The sequence below is a fragment of the Haematobia irritans genome, chromosome 2 (genome assembly GCF_050003625.1).
Source record: "Haematobia irritans isolate KBUSLIRL chromosome 2, ASM5000362v1, whole genome shotgun sequence".
NCBI lineage: Eukaryota > Metazoa > Arthropoda > Insecta > Diptera > Muscidae > Haematobia > Haematobia irritans.
Genome location: NC_134398.1, coordinates 118,511,710 through 118,536,030, shown reverse-complemented (window position 1 = coordinate 118,536,030; position 24,321 = coordinate 118,511,710). Strand labels below are relative to the sequence as shown.

The 24,321-nt window shown below is 33.6% G+C and overlaps 4 protein-coding genes across 4 annotated transcripts; 2 read left to right on the top strand and 2 right to left on the bottom strand.

Annotated features, from left to right (window-relative positions):
• Window positions 1-91: 91 nt before the first annotated feature.
• On the bottom strand, window positions 92-421 carry LOC142225025 (enhancer of split m4 protein-like). Its single transcript, XM_075294801.1, has one exon. The coding sequence runs from the start codon at window positions 419-421 to the stop codon at window positions 92-94; it is 330 nt and encodes a 109-aa protein (XP_075150916.1).
• Window positions 422-3,284: 2,863 nt separating this feature from the next.
• Window positions 3,285-3,623, top strand: LOC142225024 (enhancer of split m4 protein-like). Its single transcript, XM_075294800.1, has one exon. The coding sequence runs from the start codon at window positions 3,285-3,287 to the stop codon at window positions 3,621-3,623; it is 339 nt and encodes a 112-aa protein (XP_075150915.1).
• Window positions 3,624-7,957: 4,334 nt separating this feature from the next.
• On the top strand, window positions 7,958-8,287 carry LOC142225023 (enhancer of split m4 protein-like). Its single transcript, XM_075294799.1, has one exon. The coding sequence runs from the start codon at window positions 7,958-7,960 to the stop codon at window positions 8,285-8,287; it is 330 nt and encodes a 109-aa protein (XP_075150914.1).
• Window positions 8,288-13,184: 4,897 nt separating this feature from the next.
• On the bottom strand, window positions 13,185-13,661 carry LOC142223892 (enhancer of split m4 protein-like). The gene has a single exon (XM_075293724.1). The coding sequence runs from the start codon at window positions 13,616-13,618 to the stop codon at window positions 13,253-13,255; it is 366 nt and encodes a 121-aa protein (XP_075149839.1). The 5' UTR covers window positions 13,619-13,661; the 3' UTR covers window positions 13,185-13,252.
• Between the last annotated feature and the right edge of the window lie 10,660 nt (window positions 13,662-24,321).

Genomic DNA, 24,321 nt, shown 5'->3' with positions numbered 1-24,321 from the left:
TTATATGTATCACAGTTTTAAGTTTAAAGCTTTCGATAATTGTATAAAAATAAAATTTTCAAAATTCTATTTCAAGTTGAAGTGTTGAAATTTAGGCCTGAGCCCAACGATCTTGTAAGCAGGATATTTGATTGGCAGAAGAAGTCCAAAAAAACGTTCCTTCTGCGGTGCGAATGTACTGTACAGGTACTGTGTTAATTTCCTCATCAAAGAAAGATTGCTTAGCAGAGAGATGTTCGTTCATGTCATTTTCATAGGACTCCATCGATAGGTAGTCCACTTCCAGACTGGCATTGCTTTCATTCTCCAAAGATTCCATTGAGTTGATCTTTTGGCTGGATTGCTTTCTTCGTTTCAAGAGCTGCTTCATCATCTTTCCAATACTGTAGGAGACTTTCTTGTTACTGATTGCGATATCCATTTTGTTGAATTGGTTGTGAGAGATTTCTACGCACATTTTAAATGTGATTTTCTTGTTTGAGTTCTTTACAGAACGAAAAATCGATTGAGAATGATATTTTATTCCGGAGTGCTGCTGCTTTTATACTCTCAAGGCAAATACTCTCAAAATTCTGAAATAGTTTATAAGCAGGTAGTTGTAAAAATACCCAATTCATAGACAAAAGACAGTGCATTACAATAGGGAGTCTGTCCTTCCAAATTGTGTTCAAAGCGTGGGAACGATCACTGAAAATGATTGGAGTGAAACCATCAAATCCTACAGGATCCTTTATCACCACATAACGTGTTTTTTGAACAAGGATATATTTGCTGTAATCTTAGGACGAATTGTGCACGTGCAAGGGAAATAACTTTCAATAGGAGAGGTAAATTCCATAACACAAAATAAACATTTTGGGACGATATTTTTCCCACACTTTGGGCATGAAATTGGTTTCTAAGTCAGGTAGAGAGCTCTTACCTTAGAGTTTTTGAGTTGGAGCACACTTTATGAAACTAAGAACATCTTTAGATTTATTTAATAGCCGATTCTAGTTTTTAAATATACTTGACACATTCCATAGCATACGCTTGACTCATGGCAATGGATTAACAGTGAAAGTTGATTTAGTTGATTTTAATAAGAAAGAATTTGTTTTGTAGTGTTCAATAAAACTTTAAATAAGCCCCTAAACCTAATAAGAAAACCTTCAAGGTCCCTTTGCAGCGTGTAGTGTATGCATTAACTTTTTCGTTAAATTCCATAACATTTTATTGCAATGTTCCCTAGAATAGGTTTTCACACACGAAATTAAATAAAAAGAAAGTACAGCAGTTTCGGGTTTCTTGAAATCATTGTCAGTACTGCTTATTGCTCACACTTTTGTTTCGAATTATTATACAATATTGTAATAGTCAAACATCTTCGCTCTGAGGTTAAGCAACTAAAAATCCAATACATATGTCGTGACCGAGCTGCAAAATGGTTTAATATTTTCGAAAAACTGTGATTGATACTACCATTTTCTTGATTGAAGACATTTCAATTACAACATTAATTGGATCAATTCATTTTGTGATTGAATCAGAAAAAAATTTGTTTTGTGTATACGAAGGCAAATTTTAATGTCCATTGCTTTGCAATGAAGTTTATAAACTTTTCATAGATGACATTATGTGTTTTGAGTTAGGCGATATGCCTTTTGAAATAGATATACATACTTATATACAAGAAAGGTCTGATAACTTTTTGCCGGGATGAAGCTCATGGAGACATTCTCAAAATCGCATTAACTTGATGTGGCTTTGGTCATAGCTATTAATATTTCGAAGCAAAATGGCAATTATTCGTACGACATTCGCATCCTCGTCCTGACGTAATATCTTACCAACTAGGTTAGGTTAGGTAGTGGCAGCCCCAAATTTCGGGCTCACTTAGACTATTCAGTCCATTGTGATACCACAGTGGTGAACTTCTCGCTTATCACTGAGTGCTGCCCGATTCTATGTTAAGCTCAATGATAAGGGACCTCCTTTTTATACCCGAGTCCGCACGGCCTTCAACATTGCAGTGAAACCACTTAGAGAAGCTTTGAAACAGTCAGAAATGTCATCAACATTACTGAGGTGGTATAATCCACCGCCGAAAAACATTTTGGTGTTTCGTTTTTTGCCAGCCGATACCGCCGCCGAATTTGTCGACTCATCTAGTCTCACATTAGCCGCAATTAATCAAAAATATTTATGTACATCAGAAAAATGTATTTATAAATGTGGTATTTTCTGTTAAAATTTTAAATAAAATTTTAAATAAAAATTTTTCAATATCCTTTCTCAGAACATATGAAAGAAATGTTAATTTGTGATTAATATACTTTCTAATTAAAATCGAATTCCACGGTCATAAACAATAATTAATTTTTAACGAAGTTTTTTTTTTCAATTTAATTGAAAGTATATGGGAGAGCAGTAATGAGATTTCAAATAGCTAAAGGTGAGGTATATCAACAAATTCTTGTGTCCCTAAGAATTCCCTATGACCTGGAAGCCATGCTAGGTGAAATGTTCAGCTATTTCATTGACACTTTCTTGTATGTTCGTTTTTTCCCAGTCCTTTGTACCTTTCTTATTGGGTCCAATGAAAACAAAACAATAATTAAAGGTTCTTCTATTTTACTTTTTATACAAGGCAAAGTAAGATCTTGCTCATCAAAAGGTCAAATCGTAATATAAATTTGTAAAGCATATTTTCACTGTCATTGCCAGGAGTCTAGCGCCAGAATATTCTAAATTCTTTTATAAAATACCTTCAGCTATTAATAAAGCCTTAAATGATTCTCACTATCATCATGCACGTGTAAGTCATTCCGTAAATTCCACGACAAGTCCTCTACCTTCCTGGGTAACCAATCTGAAACCAAAAGCGTGAGAAAAATATTGGTTCAAAATATTTGTTATGGAATTTACCTTAACTATTTGATAGTAGTTTCCCTTGCACGTGCACATTTTTCACTAAGATTGTGGTGATAAAGGATCCTGTAGGATTTTAAGATTTTCTAAATAGGTTACTCTAATCATTTTCAGTGGTTGTTCCCACGCCTTGAGAACAATTTGGTAGCATAGACGTTCTTTTGTTGTGCACTGCCCATTGTCTATGACACTGGTATTTTTGCAACTACCTGCTTATAAAATATTTCAGAATGCTGGGCCGCTGAGACTATAAAAGGCACAAGGACTCCTGGGAAAATATCATTCTTAATCGAATATACGTTCCGTAAAGAACTCAAATTTAGAAAATCACATTTAAAATGTGCGTAGAAATTTCAAACAACCAATTCAACAAAATGGATACCACCATCGCCAATAAGAAAGTCTCCTACAGCATCAGAAAGATGGTTAAGCTACTTTTAAAACTACAAAAGCGACATAACAAGAAGACCGATTCAATGGAATCATTGGAAAATGAAAGCAAAGCCAGTCTTGAGGAGAAGCACGTCGCAATGGAGACTTATGAAAATGACATCAATGAACGTCTTTTCGCTAAGCAATCTTACTATGATGAGGACATCAGCACCATTAATTCAGTACCAGTTCACTACCTTTGCACTACACAGGGAACCTTTTTCTGGACCACTACTGCTAAACAAATACCCTGCTTACAAGATCGTTGGGCTCAAGCCTAATTCTTTGCACTTTAGTTTCAAATGAAAGTTACAAATGTTATTTCAACAAAGCTTTATTAAAAACTGTGATATTTAAAATTATATTAATAAAATATATACATAATTCAAAACAAAATTTCGGCCTTTTATGTTTATTTTTATGATGTAGGAAAACGTAGGAAATATAATCAGAATTTGTCTTGGCTTCTAGAGAGCTCCAAATTTGTTTAATGCAGCCCGATTAAGATTCAGGCTCACTTAGACTATTCAGTCCATTGTGATACTATGTTATGATAGTGATTACTATGAAGCCTTTATACAAAATTTGTAATTTTACTTTATATAACGCACATGCATAATTTAAAAATATTTTCGTAATTATTGCAAACATTTTTATGAAATATGAAAATACCATCATTTATGATGACAGCTATAAATTAATTTGATTTAACACTTAGGAAATTAAGAAGTATTTTGGAGAATATTCAGCGAACATGTCTAATTCCGTTTTACGAGCGTAACAAGTTTCCCATTTAAAAATAACATTTTGCTTTTGAAACCTGTTTGAGGTGATCATATTCCTTTTCTGGTTGCATAAATATTTTTTTCTCTTGTTAAAGAAAAGCAAGTATATGCGGCTGATGATCGGCTAGATGAATCTTATGTAGATGAGGTTAGGTTAGGTAGCAACCCGCTGTTTCAGGCTCACTTAGACTATACAATCCATTGTGATTCCACAGTGGTGAACTTCTCTCTTATAATTGAGTGCTGCCCGATTCCAGGTTTACCTCAATGACAAGGGACCTCCTTTTTATAGCCGAGTCCGAACGGCGTTACACATTGCTGTGAAACCACTTAGAACACTCAGAAATGTCACCAGCATGGATTATCCCTATCCACTGCTGAAAACTTTTTGGTGTTCTGTCGAAGCAGGAATCGAACGCACGACCCTTTGTATGGAACGCGGTCATGCTGTCATTGCATTACGGTGCGGATCTTATATCCTCTACATTATAAATTGCGCACAAATTTCTACTAAAACCCGTCCCCAAAATCGAATTACTTGGGTTTTGATAAAATGTTCCGTTGACAAGGTATATTTTTATTCTTTAACATTGTCATATAAATTGTAAATTAGTCCATATGAAGTCTCTCTTGGATAAAAAGGCAGAATAAACAATTTTCGGGACCAATATCGGCCGGATTGGATGAAATTTGTTCCTCGATTAGGTTTCAAATTTCAACACGATCAGATGAAATTTGCTCCTCCAATAGGCTCCGGAAGTCAAATCTAGAGATTGGTTTATATAGGGGCTATATATAGCATTTTCACTTCAAATGGAACCTTTTACATTTCAAATGAAACCTTTTTTCAAATCAAATGAATCCATTTTCAAATCAAATGAAACTTTTTCAAATTAAACCTTTTACAACTTAAACGAAACCTTTTAAGCCTTTTTCATTTCAATTTTGAAATTTTTTTCAAATCAAATGAATCCTTTGTAATTTTTTGTAAATTTGGACCTATATTTTAATTCGAATTCATATTTTGATGGTTGGGGTGTTATTACTGTATACAAATGGAACGCCAACGAAATGACAAACTAATATCATTCTTATGTGCCATGGAAACCGAGTCATTAGAACAGCCCATATCAGAGAGTTCAAACGTTATGATTATCGCTCATTCCATGAATCAAGTAGTGCACTTTTACTGTCCTATTGGACTGCCATGAGTCAAGCCGTGGAATGTGTCAAATTCCTTTGCAGAGCTATTAACCAGCTATGAACCATTTCGGATTTTTTTGGAAGAATATCTAGAATTTTTGGTTTTTTGCGTGTGCTTATATGGTATCTTTTTCGGCCAAATGGGCAATATTTTGACTTATAATGTCACCTTATTCTACAACTGACCTCAAAAAATAAATGTATATTCCCAGCAAAAAAAATTGGAAGTTCTTCCAAAGGCACAACTTTAAAAGCACTTCCCGAAGATGCACTCCCAATGATGTTCTTTATTTTAACTACCCAGGAAGTTCTTTTAATTCAATTTTACATGTTATAATGTTTTTTTTCATACTTTTAATGGGTAATTTTAATTTTTTTTTGTTTAAAATAGGTTAAAAATATAGTAAGAATTCAAAAAATGGTACAAATCATTTAAATTTTGTCGAAAAGAAATGCTAAATCCAATCTGAAAAAATTGTGAATTTTTGAAAATATTTGAGGTCAAACGTTTCCGACAAGCGTTAGAATTCATTAAAAATTATACAAAATTATAAAAATTATTTATGTGACAAAATATCACAGAATTTTTTAATTTACATCCAAAACATTGAATTCGGATCACACCTAAAGAAGTAATGCAGATTCAGTGCAACGGCTGTTTAAATGGAGGACTTCGGTCCTATGACAAACCCATGTTAAATTCATCGCTTCTGCGTCAATTTTGCACCACTTCCGGATCCAAAAAGAACATTTTCATTACTTTTTTGGCGACGCTTTTTTGCAGGGATTATTTTTAAATTTCGTAAGAAAAAAATTAATGGCTCCTATAAACCGTTGTTGATTTTCTAAAGGATGAAATTTCCTATGACAATATTAGTCAACGATTAGTGATAGTTATTTTGTTTAATGGTAATTAAAAGTCCTAATAAATTTATAAATAACATTTACGTCTATTCAGTTAAACAAGAGTTTTCATTTAAGAAGGCCTGCATTTCTAAAATAAAACATGGTTGTTAAATAATTTTAGCAGTGGTGGGAGTACACATAGAAAGTAACACATAGTTCTTCGACGAAATTTTAAACAAAAATGTTTATTTCTGTGCATTTTTTGTTCTTATTGATGGTTAGGTTAGGTATAGTGGCAGCCCGATATTTCAGGCTCACTTCATTTTGATACTACAGTGGTGAACTTCTCTCCTATTGCTGAGTGCTGTCCGATTCTATGTTAAGCTCAATGACAAGTGATAGAGCACTTAAGCAATTTATTCGATAGAAAAGTTTGTGAGCTAATTATAAATTCAATTATAATTATAAATTCGTTTGATTTGAAATTAAAAAGGTTTCATTTGATTTGAAAAAGGTTTCATTTGGTTTGAAAAAGGTTTCACTTGATTTGGAAAAGTGGTCATTTGATTTGAAAAAAAGGTTTCATTTGAAGTGAAAATGCTATAATTGCTGGCCCATATGGATCAATGTTTGCATGGTTGTTAGAAGGCATATACTAACCCCCGTACCAAAATTCAATTGGATCGGATGAAATTTGCTGTTGCAAGAGGATCCGCAAATCAAATCTGCGCGTCAGCTATACCTAAAGGTGGTCCGATTAGACTTTTTGCAATACCATCTCACCTACATCAAAAACAACTATTTTCGTCAAGTTTCAAGTCTATAGCTTATTTCGTTCGGAAGTGATTTCACTTAAAAATTGTAGTTAGAAATTATAAAAATGTCCTTTCGAAGTAGTAGAATAAACGCAGTTGGAAATATCATGTTCACTAGGTCATACGAACGTTGATTCAGTCGCAGCATTATTGTAAAGTCAAATATTTTTAAATATTTTTTTTACGTTTTGATAACTCTCGACAAATTGCTTTAGTTCGTCCTTCATGGGATGCTTCCTATGTGCGATGGAAACCGAGTCATCAGAAGAGCCCATATCAGAGAGTTCAAACGTTATGAATATCGTTCATTCCATGAATCAAGTAGCGCACTTTTATTGTCGTATTGGACTGCCATGAGTCAAGCATGCACCGTGGAATGTGTCAAATTCCTTTGCAGAGCTATTAACCAGCTATCAAGTAGACCTCAAGCTCTTCCACAAAGTGTGGTGTAATGCATAAACTCTACGAATAAACGAAGCTACTTGTCTGAGCAACCAATCACTAACCAATAGTGTGAGAACAAATAGCAATGCGAAATGTTTACTTTGTGTTATGAAATTTATTTTTCCTATTTGAAAATAGTTTCTCATGCACGTGCACATCGTTTCGTCCTAAGATTACAACAACAATCCTTTTGTCTAACAATATGGCATGTGGTGATAAAGGATCCTGTCGAATTTGCTACTTTACCCAAAAAGGTTACTATAACCATTTTGAAGAACGTTCCCACACTTTAAAACCAAACTGGACGAACACGCGCACTATTGTCATGTGCTGTCCATTGTCTATGAAGTTGGTATTTTTGGTACAGGCCGGTAGTACATCGGAACATTGGAGTGCGGAGAGTATAAAAGGCAAAAAGACTCCGGAATAAAATATCATTCACCATCGAATTTTCGTTCAGCAAAGAACAAGAATATCACATTAAAAATGTGCGTAGAAATCTCTCACAGCCAATTAAACAAAATGGATATCACAATCAGTAACAAGAAAGTCTCCTACAGTATTGGAAAGATGGTTAAACAGCTCTTTAAACTAAAAAATCAATCCAACCAAAAGATCAACTCAATGGAATCATTGGAGAATGAAAGCAATGCCAGTCTGGAAGTGGACTACCTATCAATGGAGTCCTATGAAAATGATATCAATGAACATCTCTCAGCTAAGCAATGTTTCTATGATGAGGACAATAACACAGTACCCGTTCACTACATTCGCACCACAGAGGGAACATGTTTTTGGACTTCTTCTGCCAATCAAATATCCTGCTTACAAGATCGTTGGGCTCAGGCCTAATTTTCAACACTTCAACTTGAAATAGAATTTTGAAAATTTTATTGTGATGCACATATCGAAAGCTTTAAACTTAAAACTGTGATACACTAAATTATACAAACTAAATACATATACACATATTTAAAATTAAATCTATTGTTGGTTTTTTATTTTTTATGTTCTAACAAATTTAGATTGGAATGGCGCTACTCAGCAAAAGGAAAATGAAACATTCGATTAATATATATTTTGATGTCCGTCAAAGTCGACTTCTTATTGTCGCCAAAAATGGACTAGAGTTTTAATTGGGATTGGAAGGCGATGTACAGTGACACACATAAGTATTGGCGCACTAAACAATTTTCATAAAAACCACATGTTAAATGTGATATGAAGCTGTTTAAATTAAGACAAATATTAATTTGATTGTAACTACCTTAGCTAGATCATTTTTTTATTGTCGAACGTTTTTCGTTCTTTAAATATATAAATTATCAGAAAAATAAATAAAGGAATATTTTTTTGAGGAACATAATTATTGGCACTAGTACACTGAAAAAAATATTGTCGCATTAGACGCATTTGTCTAATATAAAGTTTTTTTACTTCTCCAAAAGTCGATAAACTTTTCAATGAAGTCGTATTAGCCTTATAATTAAGTGATTTTACTTAAAAATTGGTATCATAACATGAAAGAAAAAATGTTTGGGCTAAGGTCAACTTGACTTTAATAATTTAGAAAAATTCTTTAAATTTAATGCAATTGTCTTTAAATTTGTTGTCTTTTTGCATCTTGACTACAAAACAAAAAATCGTTCAAATATAGGACATGTTTTTCAACACTTTATTTTAAAGACGTTTTTTACTTGAAACATAGCATAATTTCTACTGGAAGTCGAGTCTGATTTTGGAAAAAAAGTTGCCGTTAACTCGTTTTTAAAGGACTTTGATAGTATATGAAGAAAACAGAGCTGAAAAAACGAAAAATTAAAATTTGCTTCCTACACTCATAGCAAAAATCATGAACGGCGTTGTCATTTCAAAACGTTTCGTTCATGAAATTGAATCAACACAAATGTGTTGTCAAACTGAAAACAGACGGGGTCAATCTGACAACGTTAAAATGACACCATCCGTTGTCAAACAACAACGAGCGTTGTTGAGAAAAATTCCCTTTTATCTCAGAAATGTTGAAAGTTGAAAAGAAAAAAAATTCTTACTAAAAGGGTTGAACAAGTTTTATTTATTTGCTGGAAGAAAAATTGTTAATAATATAAGAAAAGTAATGATACTTAGATGTTTACTGTTTGACTGCCAAAAATAGAGAGACAGAATTTATTTTCTATTCAATACTTGAAACCTCATAAAAATATATTGAACATAAATATAAATGTAAAACTTAAAGTATATCATTGCATACGTTCGTATATTCATCTTGCAGAGATGTATCAAACATGTCGATGTTCGACGATAAAGTAAACAATGTTCGATGACAATGTTGCAACATCAATGCATTTGCATATACAAACGTGCCAATGTAAATTGTAAATATATATGTTTGATAATATATTTCTGCACACAGCTGCTATCTGCTTTTCTGCAATCCCCAACATGAACCGATGCATGCATTGCTAAAGTAATGGGTTCGATATGCGATGATATTGCTTAGGGTTTGATGCTGTGGTGATGACAACGATGAAGTGGGGGGCAAGCATAGCAAACGTTACAAACGAAAGAAACTATGCATTGATCTCTGCTAATGAAGTGATCGATGATCATTAATGCCGATGATGATAATGAAGTTTTGCATGTGCATTAATGAAGTTTTGGTTGTTTGGATGAAATTGCCGACGGTATTTTGATCGATGGTTTTGAGTGTTATATGGGTTGACGAAATGCAAATATTTTCGTCAACAAGCGTTAATGATCTGAAAACGTAATGGTTACGAATTTATAAACAAGATTAAAAAAAAAAAAAGATTTCCGCTACCGTGACTCGAACCTGTGTTGTGTGCACCATACGCGTTAACAGTCGCTTTAGCTCATTGCACCACCGGCGGAATTTTCATAACAACGTCTAACGATCATTTTAAGAATTTTCATGGAAAAAGAAAAACATGTTCCTTAATCTATATCTGTCCATAAAGCTCGAATAATAATTGTATAATTAGATATAATGCATTTGGACGTCAATTGCCTGTTTCTGTATCAGGCTAACATGTAATATAATAAGCAACGATGAGCCCGTCGTAAAACTAGGAAAAACACGACTAATGTACGCGTTAGAATTGTTGTTATATCCTGGAAACCAGTTTCTTTTAATTGTCATATGTTGTAGTTGACTGTAGAAACAATAAGCATTGTTCGACTGTTCACCACTTAGGTGAATTCTAACAAATTAGCTTTCTAAAAATAAATTTCGTGTTGTTGCATTACTATGTAACAAAACGAAATAAAAATAAGATTAAGGGACTTGTAAGTTATATGAAAAGATGATTTACAGTGGGAGAAAAGATGATTAAATTTGTAAGAGGAAATTTCCCAAATGTTTTCTCCATAAGGAGTTAGCATAAAGGGCCCAAAATTGAGTTATCTCTCCCAGCCAGATCTATACTAAAGGCTGTGGAAAGGTTCATTCGCCCGAACCGAAACATGTACAGTCCAGGCGTGTATAGATTTGTATCTGGCGTTTTCTTTTCAATGGCTCTATTAACCATGTTCCTTAATCTATATCTGTCCATAAAGCTCGAATAATAATTGTATAATTAGAAAAAAACGAATGCCGTTCATGAAATCGTGAACGCCCGTGGACAAAATCGTGAACATTTCGTTTTGATTTTTTGTGAACGTTTCCGTTTCATTTTGTCACAGTCCGTTCACGATTGTGGAACGCAATTTTACTATTAGTGTAGAAGGAAGTACACAAAACCCAAATTTAAAAGAGAATTGTGTCTTAAAATTATCCTTACTTGTATTCTCCGCTTCTTTGGCTCGGAATCACTACCAAAATTTATAAAGTAAAAACAAAATCTTTGGAACAGGGCATGCTTTTTTTTAGTGTACTTTAAAATTAGTTTTTGTTTACATTTAGTACTTGTTATTGTTATTGTAATTCTTTTTTGTTTGATAAAAGCATCAAGCAGTCTAGACATTGAATGGACTAATTTTTGTTGTATCTGTACGTATATTCCCCATTCTTCCATCAATACTGTACCAAATTTCATCAAAATCGGTTAATAGTAGCGACCTGAACACTACGAACAAGAAATACATGGTCAGACGTGCGGACGCCAGGGGCTAAACCGACTTAGGAGGTGGTTCTGAGTCGATCAGTTTATATTTTATGGGGCTTAAAATCATTTCAAATTTTTAAAAGCCCAAAACTCGACTTTTGCAAAACATAAAAAATGAACGTCTAAATCGAAAAGTTTTGAAAAAGTGGAAATTTGTGGAATGGTTGATTTCTCTCACAATATATATGGTGTAATTCACTGCTTCTTTGGATCAGAAAAGACAAATCTTTGGAACTGACTTAGTTCTAGAAGTAATCACTTCCCAGCAAAAAATCATCTCCAATAAAGTAGTGAAAATGTACTTTATGGATACGGAAGTGGTGCAAAATTGGCGCAGAAACGATGAATTTAACATGCCCTCAGTGGTGCCAACTGTTTTGGGCTGAAAATCGTCAATTTTAAAAATATTTTTCGTCAAATCGTCGATTCATCGCAAGGAAAAACAACATAAAACAGTTGAAAAAAAGATTTACGAATAAAATAAAAGTTTTATTCAAACGTCTGAGGCATCCATATATTGTATACACAATAAAGCTGTTATTAAAAAAGGGGTTTTATTCATTTTAGTTACATGAATAATGCCGTTTTAATCTCTAATTAAGTAATACAGTTTCCAGTTTTTTAAACGACGATTACTTGAAATAAATTTTTAATTAATTTAAATTAATATATCTGATTGTGACCACATGTACTACATTGTTTAACAAAATTTTCTTGACAGAAAAATTTCTTATTCTCCAAGCGAATTTAAATCCTTATTACTTGCTCATGTATAATTTTTATTATTATTACTATTATCGATAATGAATGAATAAATCAAGTGAATTTAACTAAACTGGCTTCATAGCAATCAGAATTATATTGCCTTAAATAGTTTTTAGACAAAAGATACCTTGCAATGTTTAAGTTTCAAAGGGATTCCGAATTTTAAGTTTATTTATATTGATTGCTTTGAAATTTCTTTCTACATTGAATACGGCTGGAAGCAAGCTTCATATAAATTGTCATATTATTGAGATCCACAATAACTTGTTTACATTACAACTTATGAAAATCGTCAACTTATAACTACATCACGTTGAAAACTCGTCAAATCGACATAAAAACCCTTGAAAGGAAACACTCGAGTCGAGCATTTTAAAAAATCGTCATCTCATAACTAAGTTGCTTAAAATCGTCGTCAAATCGTCAGAGGCCAAATTTACCATCAAAAATCGTCAAAATGACGAAAAATCGTCAGAGTTGGCACCGCTGCATGCCCTACATTTTTTAAAAGTAGGGCAATGATTTCAGTACATTTACAATGGGTAAATATCAGCTGGTAGTGGTTTTCAACAAAATCTCGTTAACAATTCACTACCATGTACAACTGTGCTTTTAGTACTGAAGCCTGTGGTTATGTGTGCATGGGTATGCATATAAGGCTTTGTGTGGTAACCGAAACCGTCCTGTGATAGTAACTCATTATTCCAAATCTTACTGGTGCTACAACACAAATGCCTTTGGTAAGTAGTTTTCGCCATAATAACTTAGAAACTTTTAAACCATCAAAAAATAAAAAGCCAAACATCGATTTAAGTTTAAATATATGTATATGTATTTTGTATAATTATATGTATCACAGTTTTTAAAGCTTTCGATAATTGCATCAAAATTTTTTTTTAAATTCTATTTCAAATTGAAGTTTCCAAAATTAGGCTTGAGCCCAGCGATCTTGCAAGCAGAATATTTGATTGGCAGAAGAAGTCCAAAAACATGTTCCCTCTGTAGTGCGAATGTAGTGAACGGGTACTGTGTTAATGTCCTCATCATGGAAACTTTGCTTAGCTGAGAGATGTTCATTGATGTCATTTTCATAGGACTCCATTGATAGGTAGTCCACTTCCAGACTGGCATTGCTTTCATTCTCCAATGATTCCATTGAGTTGATCTTTTGGCTGGATTGTTTTTTTAGTTTAAAGAGCTGTTTAACCATCTTTCCAATACTGTAGGACACTTTCTTGTTACTGATTGTGATATCCATTTTGTTGAATTGGCTGTGAGAGATTTCTACGCACATTTTGAATGTGATATTCTTGTTTGAGTTCTTTGCTGAACGAAAATTCGATGATGAATGATATTTTATTCCGGAGTCCTTCTGCCTTTTATACTCTCAACAGTTCAACATTCTGAAACATGTCCAGGCAGGTAGTTGTAAAAATACCAATTTCATAGACAATAGCCAGTGCATTACAATAGACCGCCTGACCTTCCAAATTGTGTTCAAAGCGTGGGAATGATCAGTAAAAATGGTTGGAGTGAAATTGGGAAATCGTAGAGAATCCTTTATAACAACAGTTCGTATTTTTGAATAATGACACATATATTTGCTGTAACCTTAGGATCAATTGTGCACGTGCAAGGAAAACAACTTTCAATAGGAGAGTTAAATCCCATAACACAAAATAAACATTATGGGACGATATTTTCCCACACTATTTACATGACATTGGTTTCTAAGGCAGGTAGAGAGCTCTTCTCTTGGAATTTTTGAGTCGGAGCACGCTTTATGAAACTAAAGACCTCTTATGGTTTATTTAAAAGCTGACTCTAGTTTGTTAATGTACTTGACACATTCCATAGCATACGCTTGACTTGTGGCAATGAATTATCTGTGAAAATAATATCCTTAAATGATTTTAATAAGAAAGAAAGTTAATTTGTAGTATACAGTAATAAAAAGCTTTTAAGGTATCGAAGCACTTTAAAACATGCACCCTAAAAAAATCGCTTCTTTAACATATGTTCCAAACATATTTTGCAGGAAGCACATATATTATTGGATACTGCCGAAACATTAATATGTTTGTTTTATGTGAACATATTATATGTTTGGAAGCATTTTGAGCCCAAAAATATTATATGCTTGGAAGAAATTTTCCCAAAGACGATTGTGCTCATTTTAGTTCTTGGCATCTTTTTCTGTAATACAAATAATGTTGAAGAAATTATTCACTTTTATAAATTTTATAAATTTTTTAAATTTATAAAATCGAACGAGGACCATACAGTTTGTAAGCTAACACACTATCCACTGGGCTACGTAGCTGTTATAGTCACCAGTGGATAATTATCGTTATAAGTTACATTTATATAGCATAGTTTGCAGCGCCCACGAGCCCATGCAAACATAACATTATTTAACAGAAACATACATTTGTTTGCCACGTGGAGTAGTGGTTAGCATGTCTGCCTTGCATGCAAAGGGTCGTGGGTTCAATCCCTGCTCCGACCGAACACATTTTTTTTAAGTTACACATTTATATTTACACTATATTAAATTTTTATAATGAAACTTCGAAATGTGGGTTATTAAAGATTTATAGACAGTAACAGTGCTTGATATAAACGAAATTGACTGATTTTTGGATAAAATATTATTTTTTATTGCAAAAATAACAATTTTGTAACAAAAAACTGTTTTTGGTACAAAATTTTAAAATTTGGAAGGAATTCAAAAACTCTAACAAAAGAAGAACGTGGAGTCGAGTATAAACATACATAAATAATTTTATAATATAAAGGTTTGGACCACTATTAACCCCTATACTCCAGAAGGGGAATAGTGGGATTGAGCTATATCAAAATATGGATCGATATGAACGCACTTGACGTATCAAATTATGAGTGCAAAGCAACACTACAACAAATCGGATAAAATTCTGAATTCTATAGTAATATTTCAAGAAGTAATCGGTCTTCATGGGGGCTATGCCAATCTAAATCAAATGCGTGACCCTTGCGGGCATAAAATTCCACTAATATGAAAGATGAAGTCAACTTTTATTAATATTGAAATTCAACTAATCGACTTTTGATTTTAATCAAATTTAGAAAGTCTACTTTTCTAAAAAGTCAATAAGCTAAAAAGTCGACCTTTTCAAAGAGCCAACTTTTCAAAATTTTAAAAAAAGTCGACGTTTTGATTCTTATTTCAATCGTTAAATCTTATTAATCCTTTCAGATTTCCTTTACATTTTAATAAAAGTACATACTAAAAATAATTTTTTTAATTGAAATGTCTTCAATCATAGAAATGATAATATCAATCACGAAAAGAACTTAAAAAACTAAGTGATACAATTAAAAAATTAATTTTTTGATTTTTGTTTTTATTAAAAAATTTATTTTAATTGAATATTTTTGAAAATTTAATGCATATTTTAATTGGAAATATTTTGGAGATATTTTTTCTGTGAAATAAGTATCCATTTTTTATGATAAAGTTTGACGTTCTTTACATCATGTCAACAATAGAAGCTCCAATACAAACATCGGTCCTGGGAGCTAATCACGGCATTCGATATCGATTTCATTATTGTATCGTAAAAATTGTCGATACGATTAAATGTTTGGATCACGGCATTCGATCGAAATTTAGTGCAATTTCTCTATCATTGCCAACGAAACAGAATAAAAAGAAACAACAAAATTAAGCTAGCGGCACAAAATAAAATGTAGAAAACACATATTTTTTGAGGATTTCAAAGTATTGCGTTATATCTTATGGACCCATGCCCTTTTTATATCCATCTTCATCTTACGGCGACAAATAAGGGATAAGTGTAACCCATTTTCGTTGTTTGATTTGGAGTAAGTACATGCACCCTCAAAAAATCGCTTCTCTAACTTATGTTCCAAACATATTTTACAGGAAGCACATATATTATTGGATACTGCCGAAACCTTTCGCCTGGGCGGATAATCGAACCGAGGTCCATACAATTCGTATGGTATGGGCTACGTAGCTGATATAGTCTCCAGTAGACAATTACATGCAAACATAACATTATTTAACAGAAACATACATTTGTTTGCCACGTGGAGCAGTGGTTAGCACGTCTGCCTTGTATGCAAAGGGTCGTGGGTTCAATCCCTGCTCCGACCGAACACTTTTTTTTTAATTTACATATTTATATTTATACTATATTAAATTTTTATAATGAAACTTCGAAATGTGGGTTACTAAAGATTCTTAGTCAGTAACAGTGCTTGATATAAACGAAATTGACTGATTTTTGGATAAAATATTATTTTTTTATTGCAAAAATAACAATTTTGTAACAAAAAACTGTTTTTGGTACAAAACTTTAAAATTTGGAAGGAATTCAAAAACTCTAACAAAAGAAGAACGTGGAGTCGAGTATAAACATACATTAATAATTTTATAATATAAACACAATTTTAGTTATGCGTGAACAGTTTTTTACTAGCATTTAACACCATCGCTCTAAAATGCCTTTTAGTTTTCTTTAATAATTCATTTTAAAGAAAATAAACTTTTTAAATTGTTTTAGCTGCAAAACTCGAACTTAATGCCCGCTTTTATATTTGAAGGTGTCCGTCAACTCCTCGTGGAATACTTATTAATAAAGAGGAAGTAAATTTTGTTTTTATACATTTTACTGTGTAATTGTTCACTATTTCCTCCTTATTTAATTTTACTGTCCCAACTCTAAAAAGAGTATAGTGCCCTTTTGTTACCCCTGATTTCTTTTAACGAACCAAGAAAAGAATTGTGCCCATAATGCCAAAATGATAAACAAAACACATGTCCACCCATACATAAAATGCTGCTCTCAAGGCGAAAACATATGCTGTTTGTTTTTCAAATGTCTATTCTCTTGGTTCCGAATGTCTATTCTCTTTATTCAAATTAATAATATTTAGACTTAAGCATATCAAATTTTTGGCCTTATCATAAAACAGTTTTTCGAAACACCATACAAGCGGTTTCACAGAAATTGTTCTCTTTTGATTCTTTCGCTGTGTTATGTTGATATCTTTCGTCAACTCTCCCGGTTTCCATCTCTATACTCTCTCTCTATCGCTTTGAATAAAATATCTTAACATATGTATGTTTAGTCGAAATTTATAAATGTATATATGTTTGCATTCACACATATGATTTTTATGAAACATTCATGCCCCAAACATAATATATTCTAACATATTAACATAGATGTCCCAAACATTTAGTGTTAGTTTAGGAACATTACATGTTTGCACTTAAATATATTGTGTTTTAAAATTGTGCCCGAAACACATTTTGTTTACATCGGAACATATGAAAAACATATTTTTCTAACAGTGTGGTAACAACGCCATATATTTCCCAATGCAGGCTTTAGAAGTATAAATTATAACATGTTTTATGTAATTGGCATGTTCAAAATAAAGCCTTGAAAGACATAGAATCTCCTTTTATATAAAAATAGGCATTTTAAATTCAAATCCCTAACACAAAACACACACAATAAATGATTACCGAGCTATGGCCAAGTAATAAAACCTTGTACCGGGCAAATGCGTTTTCGTATCTTAAGATGTGAAATTTTAGTGCTCACGACAATATTTTTTAGTGTAAATAGATCTTTATTGGGCAATGAATATAGAGGAATTTTATTGAATTTTTTCGTTTTATTTAATTTTGAATATGTTCATAAGACCACAATTCGGCACTGAAAGAAATATTGCCGCAAATATTCCTCATAAATTATAAACTCGAATTTTAATTCACATTTCTTTGCTGTAAAGTTTTTAAACCTTTTAAACCGCGGTGCAGTGGTTAGCATGCCCGTTTTGCATACATGGGGTCGTGGGATCAATCCAAGTTTCGACTGAACACCAAAAAGCTTTTCAGCGGTCTCCTCCCAGTAATATTGGTAACATTTTTGACGGTAACATTTTTGACGGCGGTGAAACCACTTCTGTAAGTGGTTTCACCGCAATGTGGAATATCGTTCGGGCTCGGCTAGAAAAAGAAGTATCGGGCAGCGCTCAGAGATAAGAGAGAAGTTTACCACTGTTGTATCGCAATGGACTGAATAGTCTAAGTAAGCCTGAAATAGCAGGCTGTCACTAAAACTAACCTTTCGTTGAAAGCATTATATGCTTAGAGGTATGATAATTATGGAAAAATGTTCAGGGTGGGCTCCTGAGTCGATATAGCCATGTCCGTCTGTCCGTGAACACATTTTGTAATCAAAGTCTAGGTCGCAGTTTTAGTCCAATCGACTTCAAATTTGGCACAAATATGTGTTTTGGCTCAGAATAGAACCTTATTGATTTTGGAATACATCGGTTCAGATTTAGATATAGCTCCCATATATATATATATTTCGCCTGATATGGGCTTATATGGCTCCAGAAGCCAGAGTTTTACCGTAATTTGCTTAAAATTTTGCACAAGAAGAACAATTAGTACTATAGTCAAGTGTGCCAAATTTTATTGAAATTGGTTCAGATTTAGATCCCATATATATCTTTCGACCGATATGGACTAATACGGTCCCAGAAGCCAGAGTTTTACCCCATATATAGCTTTCGCCCGATTTACACTCATATGGCCACAGAGGCCAATTTTTAAATCCGATTTAGTTGAAATTTTGCACAGGGAGTAGAATTAGCATTGTAGCTATGCGTTTCTGATTTCGACAAAAATGGTCAAAATACCAACATTTTCCTTGTAAAATCGCCACTGCTTAGTCGAAAAGTTGTAAAAATGACCCTAATTTTCCTAAATTTCTAATACGTATCTATCGACCGATAAATCATAAATACACTTTTGAAAAGTTGCCAAAAAAATGCTTCAGATTTAAATGTTTCCCATATTTTTATACCCACCACCATAGAATGGTGACGGGGGTATAATAAGTTTGTCATTCCGTTTGTAACACATCGAAATATCGATTTCCGACTATATAAAATATATATATTCTTGATCAGGGAGAAATTCTAAGACGATATAACGATGTCCGTCTGTCCGTCTGTCTGTCTGTCTGTCTGTCTGTCTGTCTGTCTGTCTGTCTGTCTGTCTGTTGTAATCACGCTACAGTCTTCAATAATGAAACAATCGTGCTGAAATTTTGCACAAGCTCGTCTTTTGTCTGCAGGCAGGTCAAGTTCGAAGATGGGCTATATCGGTCCAGGTTTTGATATAGTCCCCATATAAACCGACCTCCCGATTTGGGGTCTTGGGCTTATAGAAATCGTAGTTTTCATCCAATTTGCCTGAAATTTGAAATCTGGAGGTATTTTATGACCATAAAGAGGTGTGCCAAAAATGGTGAGTATCGGTCCACGTTTTGGCATAGCCCCCATATAGACCGATCTCCCGATTTTACTTCTTGGGCTTATAGAAACCGCAGTTTTTATTCAATTTACCTGAAATTGGAAATCTAGAGGTATTGTAGGACCACAAATACATGTGCCAAAAATTGTGAGTATCGGTCCATATTTTGGTATAGCCCCCATATAGACCGATCTCCCGATTTTACTTCTTGGGCTTATAGAAACCGCAGTTTTTATTCAATTTATCTGAAATTGGAAATCTAGAGGTATTGTAGGACCACAAATATGTGTGCCAAAAATTGTGAGTATCGGTCCATATTTTGGTATAGCCCCCATATAGACCGATCTCCCGATTTTATTTCTTGGGCATATAGAAACCGCAGTTTTTATTCAATTTACCTGAAATTGGAAATCTAGAGGTATTGTAGGACCACAAATACGTGTGCCAAAAATTGTGAGTATCGGTCCATATTTTGGTATAGCCCCCATATAGACCGATCTCCCGATTTGGGGTCTTGGGCTTATAGAAACCGTAGTTTTTATCCAATTTGTCTGAAATTGGAAATCTACAGGTATTTTAGGACCATAAAGAGGTGTGCCGAAAATGGTGAGTATCGGTCCATATTTTGGTGTAGCCCCCATATAGACCGATTTCCCAATTTTACTTCTTGGGCTTCTAGAATCCGAAGTTGTTATCCTATTTGCCTGAAATTGGAAATCTAGAGGTATTTGCGGGTCACAAAGAGGTGTGCCGAAAATGGTGAGTATCGATCCATATTTTAGTATAGCCCCCATAAGAACGATCTCCCGATTTAACTCCTTGGGTTTCTAGAAACCATAGTTTTTATCTGATATGCCTGAAATTGTAAATATTCTGGTATTTTAGGCTCACAAAAACGTGTATCGGATTAAGTTTTTATCGGTACATTTGGTAATGCCTCCATATAGACCGACTTCACTTCTTGAGGGTGTAGAAGGCGCACTGATCGTGAAAATTGCTTGAAACTCAATGTAAAATTTCCAGATTTTACTTCTACAGATTTAAGATTTCAAATCAAGACGTTATTTTATAATTATCTTGTACACTTACAAGAGATGTTAATGATTCCTCTAAAACTCAAACAAAAATGGTTCTTATAAATCCAGAATCTGATATAGTTCTCATAGGTGAAATCTTTAAATTTATCTTCGGGAAGTGTCCTCAAGCCCTCCTGAAATTTCAAAGGAAACCCTAATATTTGCTTCATGGTGGTGGGTATTTAAGATTCGGCCCGGCCGAACTTAGTGCCGTATATACTTGTTTACTAAGATTTTGCTCCACCACAGGGCATTATCCGATTTAAATTTTAAGTCTACAGAAGTCTAACAAATTTTGTCCAGATCGGATCAGATTTAAATATATTTATATGGAAACTAATCTTTATATATAACACCCAACACATTTAACGGATTTGTAATGGTATCGAAAATGTGTGTGTATTTTGTCTTTGTAAAAATAATTTTCGAGCGGAGAAAAATATATGTTGGCAATAAGAATTTAAATGGTTCTCGAAAGCCGCAAATATTTTCTATTATTTAAAGGATAGAATTTGAGACCATTACATGGTCGGGAAAATCACGTACCTGCCCATTCAATTTTTTACTTTTTTACAGGGAAAAAAAAAGTATTTTTATAGCTTAGGTATAGACATGTCTAGAACCTTTACATGGCTATAAAGACCATGTACATTGTTTTCGTGACCATTTAATTTTTTGCAGCGAAAATAATTTTATAAAAACATTGAGCAGGTACACACGGTTTTCATTTTGCGCGTCAGTCGTTTGTTGAATGTTTCTTGGAATGGACGGAGAATACGGAATTACTGTGTTTTGTGTTAATTTATTTATTTAGAAGTGGCACGTGGTTTTATGTGAACACAAAAATTGAAAAAAATTACCTGTCTTTTGTTCTGCATTCTGATATATGGTATCATTTATTTTTATTTGCAGTTACATGATGTCTGTGTTGGTTCATTTGCACGAAGTAAATATGGAATGATTACTTATTGTTGAAATTGAACCAAAATACAGTGTTTAAAAATATATGATTTTTGCTTGCACGACATTATAAATACAAATAAACAATGATTTAATTTATAAATAAATATATAAAGTTAATTTTGTATTTTCTTTTCTCAAGTGACGTCCTTTTTTCGACGACGAAAAATTTTTTCATAAAGATCAAAACATATTAGGTTGTGACCATGTTTTTTTAACTGGAAGAAACCCATTTTTGACGAATACCATAACATTTTAGATCGTGACCATTGTCTTTTGAATCAAACAAATTTATTTTTATCAACATAATAACATTTTAAATGAGGACAATTTTATTTTTCTTAGAACCATGTTCACTGAGCCAACATGGTTGCAGGTGAAAATGTTCCATGGTCGCCGCAAAAATAGCTCCTGTCATATTATTTTACTCTTCGAATATGATTGTGGCAATCATGTTTATTCTCTGCGTGTAGGTTTGTGCCCATGTTCTTGTAACACGAATAAAATTAAATTTTAAAGTTGTTATTTTTATTACCACCATATACACAGGGCGAACAGAATTGTTACATGGTCACACCAATCACACTATTGTAGTATGCCATTCACCAAACATACCGACTGTACCGCCCATTAAGTACACAATGTTGCCCACACACATTGCATTCTTTCTGTGTCAAAACTCAAGTGGATCAATAATCTTGAGTTACCGAAAAATAATGTAAGCTCAACTGTTAACCTTACTTCAATCAAACACCATCTTTTCATTTGGCATTGGCGTTCTTACGCCGGAACAATCGGGCAGGCAATCTTTTTATTTTTGAAAGACAGCGTACCTGTAATCAACATTCTTTTGACAACCCATAGTGATCCTGAGTATTTCAATCCTGCAACATCCATCTGGATCCAGGTTTGGCAGTCAATAAATTAACTAACAAAATTAAGTACACTTTTTTCTAGAGACTCTGGCAGCGAATGCAAAGAAATCACCGAGTCGTCCCTATTCACAAGAGACTATAGATGTGAAGTTAAAGGAGGTTGATAATTAACAAAGAAGACTTAGAGGAAATATTGGGAGCCACCGTGGTGCAATGGTTAGCATGCCCGCCTTGCATAAACAAGGTCGTGGGTTCGATTCCTGCTTCGACCGAACACCAAAAAGTTTTTCAGCGGTGGATTATCCCACCTCAGTAATGCTGGTGACATTTTTGAGGGTTTCAAAGCTTCTCTAAGTGGTTTCACTGCAATATGGAACGCCGTTCGGACTCGGCTATAAAAAGGAGGTCCCTTGTCATTGAGCTTAACATGGAATCGGGCAGCACTTAGTGATAAGAGAGAAGTTCACCATTGTGGTATCACAATGGACTGAATAGTCTAAGTGAGCCTGATACATCGGGCTGCCACCTAACCTAACCTAACCTAGAGGAAATATTAGCTTCCGGCAGTTGTGATAGTGAGTAAAAGTACTTCGAATCATTTAAAAAACTCAAAGCTGAATCTTTGGACTTATTACGACAACAAAGTAAGAAACGAATCTCCCAAAATCAGACTACAGCTATGGATACCTCCGAGTTAGCCGCCCTTTCAAAGTTAACTCCACCTTTTGCTGATAAAAGAGAGGATTTGCTTAGCTTCACTGCAAATCTCGAATTAAAACGGAACAACAACCTCTCTGGTTTCGAAAATCTGATTTCTGATCTAAATGAAATACAGATATCAGAGCAAGGCGAACAAAGTAGGAATGTGATAGTTGCAATCAACAAAGCCATAGCGTTTAATGCGTTTTTGAAAGGTTTGCAAGATCCTCAGCTGACACTTGATTTGGCTGAAAAGTGTGTTTCTAGGCAAAAAGAGAGGAACATGATATATCATAATTCTGCTGTGAATAGAGCTAGATGGGATACTAGAAACAGCAGCAATGGCAACCCTGAGAATAATAATAACAACAATATTCGAAGAGGATACAGAAATAACTGCAGTTAGAATTACAACAATAATGACAATAACAACTATAACAGGAACCTCTTCCCTAATACACGCTTTAATCATAATGCTACTAGGGGTCATAATGGCAAAAATTTCAATAGGAAACAACAGAAATATGCACAAAAACATGTTTACTTTTCAAATATAAATAAAATAAACAAAATAAAAATAATAAATTTTTTAATTAAAACAAATTGTATAGATATTTCTTTAGGGTGAAACCAAAATTCTTCCCTTGCCATTAAGTTCCTTACTGCACTGAAAAAAATGCATGCCCGGTTCCAAAGATTTTGTCTTAAAACTAATGATTTTGGCATTGATTCCGAGCTAAACAGCAGCACAATTTACGGCACTATCAATTGTACTACTGGTGCAATATTGGAAGTAAATCAGGTTACAACTCTGGCTTCTGGGGCTATATAAGTGCATATCGGGGGATATATATGGAAGCTATATGTAAATCTGAACTGATTTCTCCAAAATCAATAAGGTTATGTTCTGATCGAAACACACATATTTGGGACGAATTTGAAGTCGATTGGACTAAAATTACGACCTAGACTTTGATCACAAAAATGTGTTCACAGACGGACGGACAGAGAGACATGGCTAGACCGACCCTGAGCACTA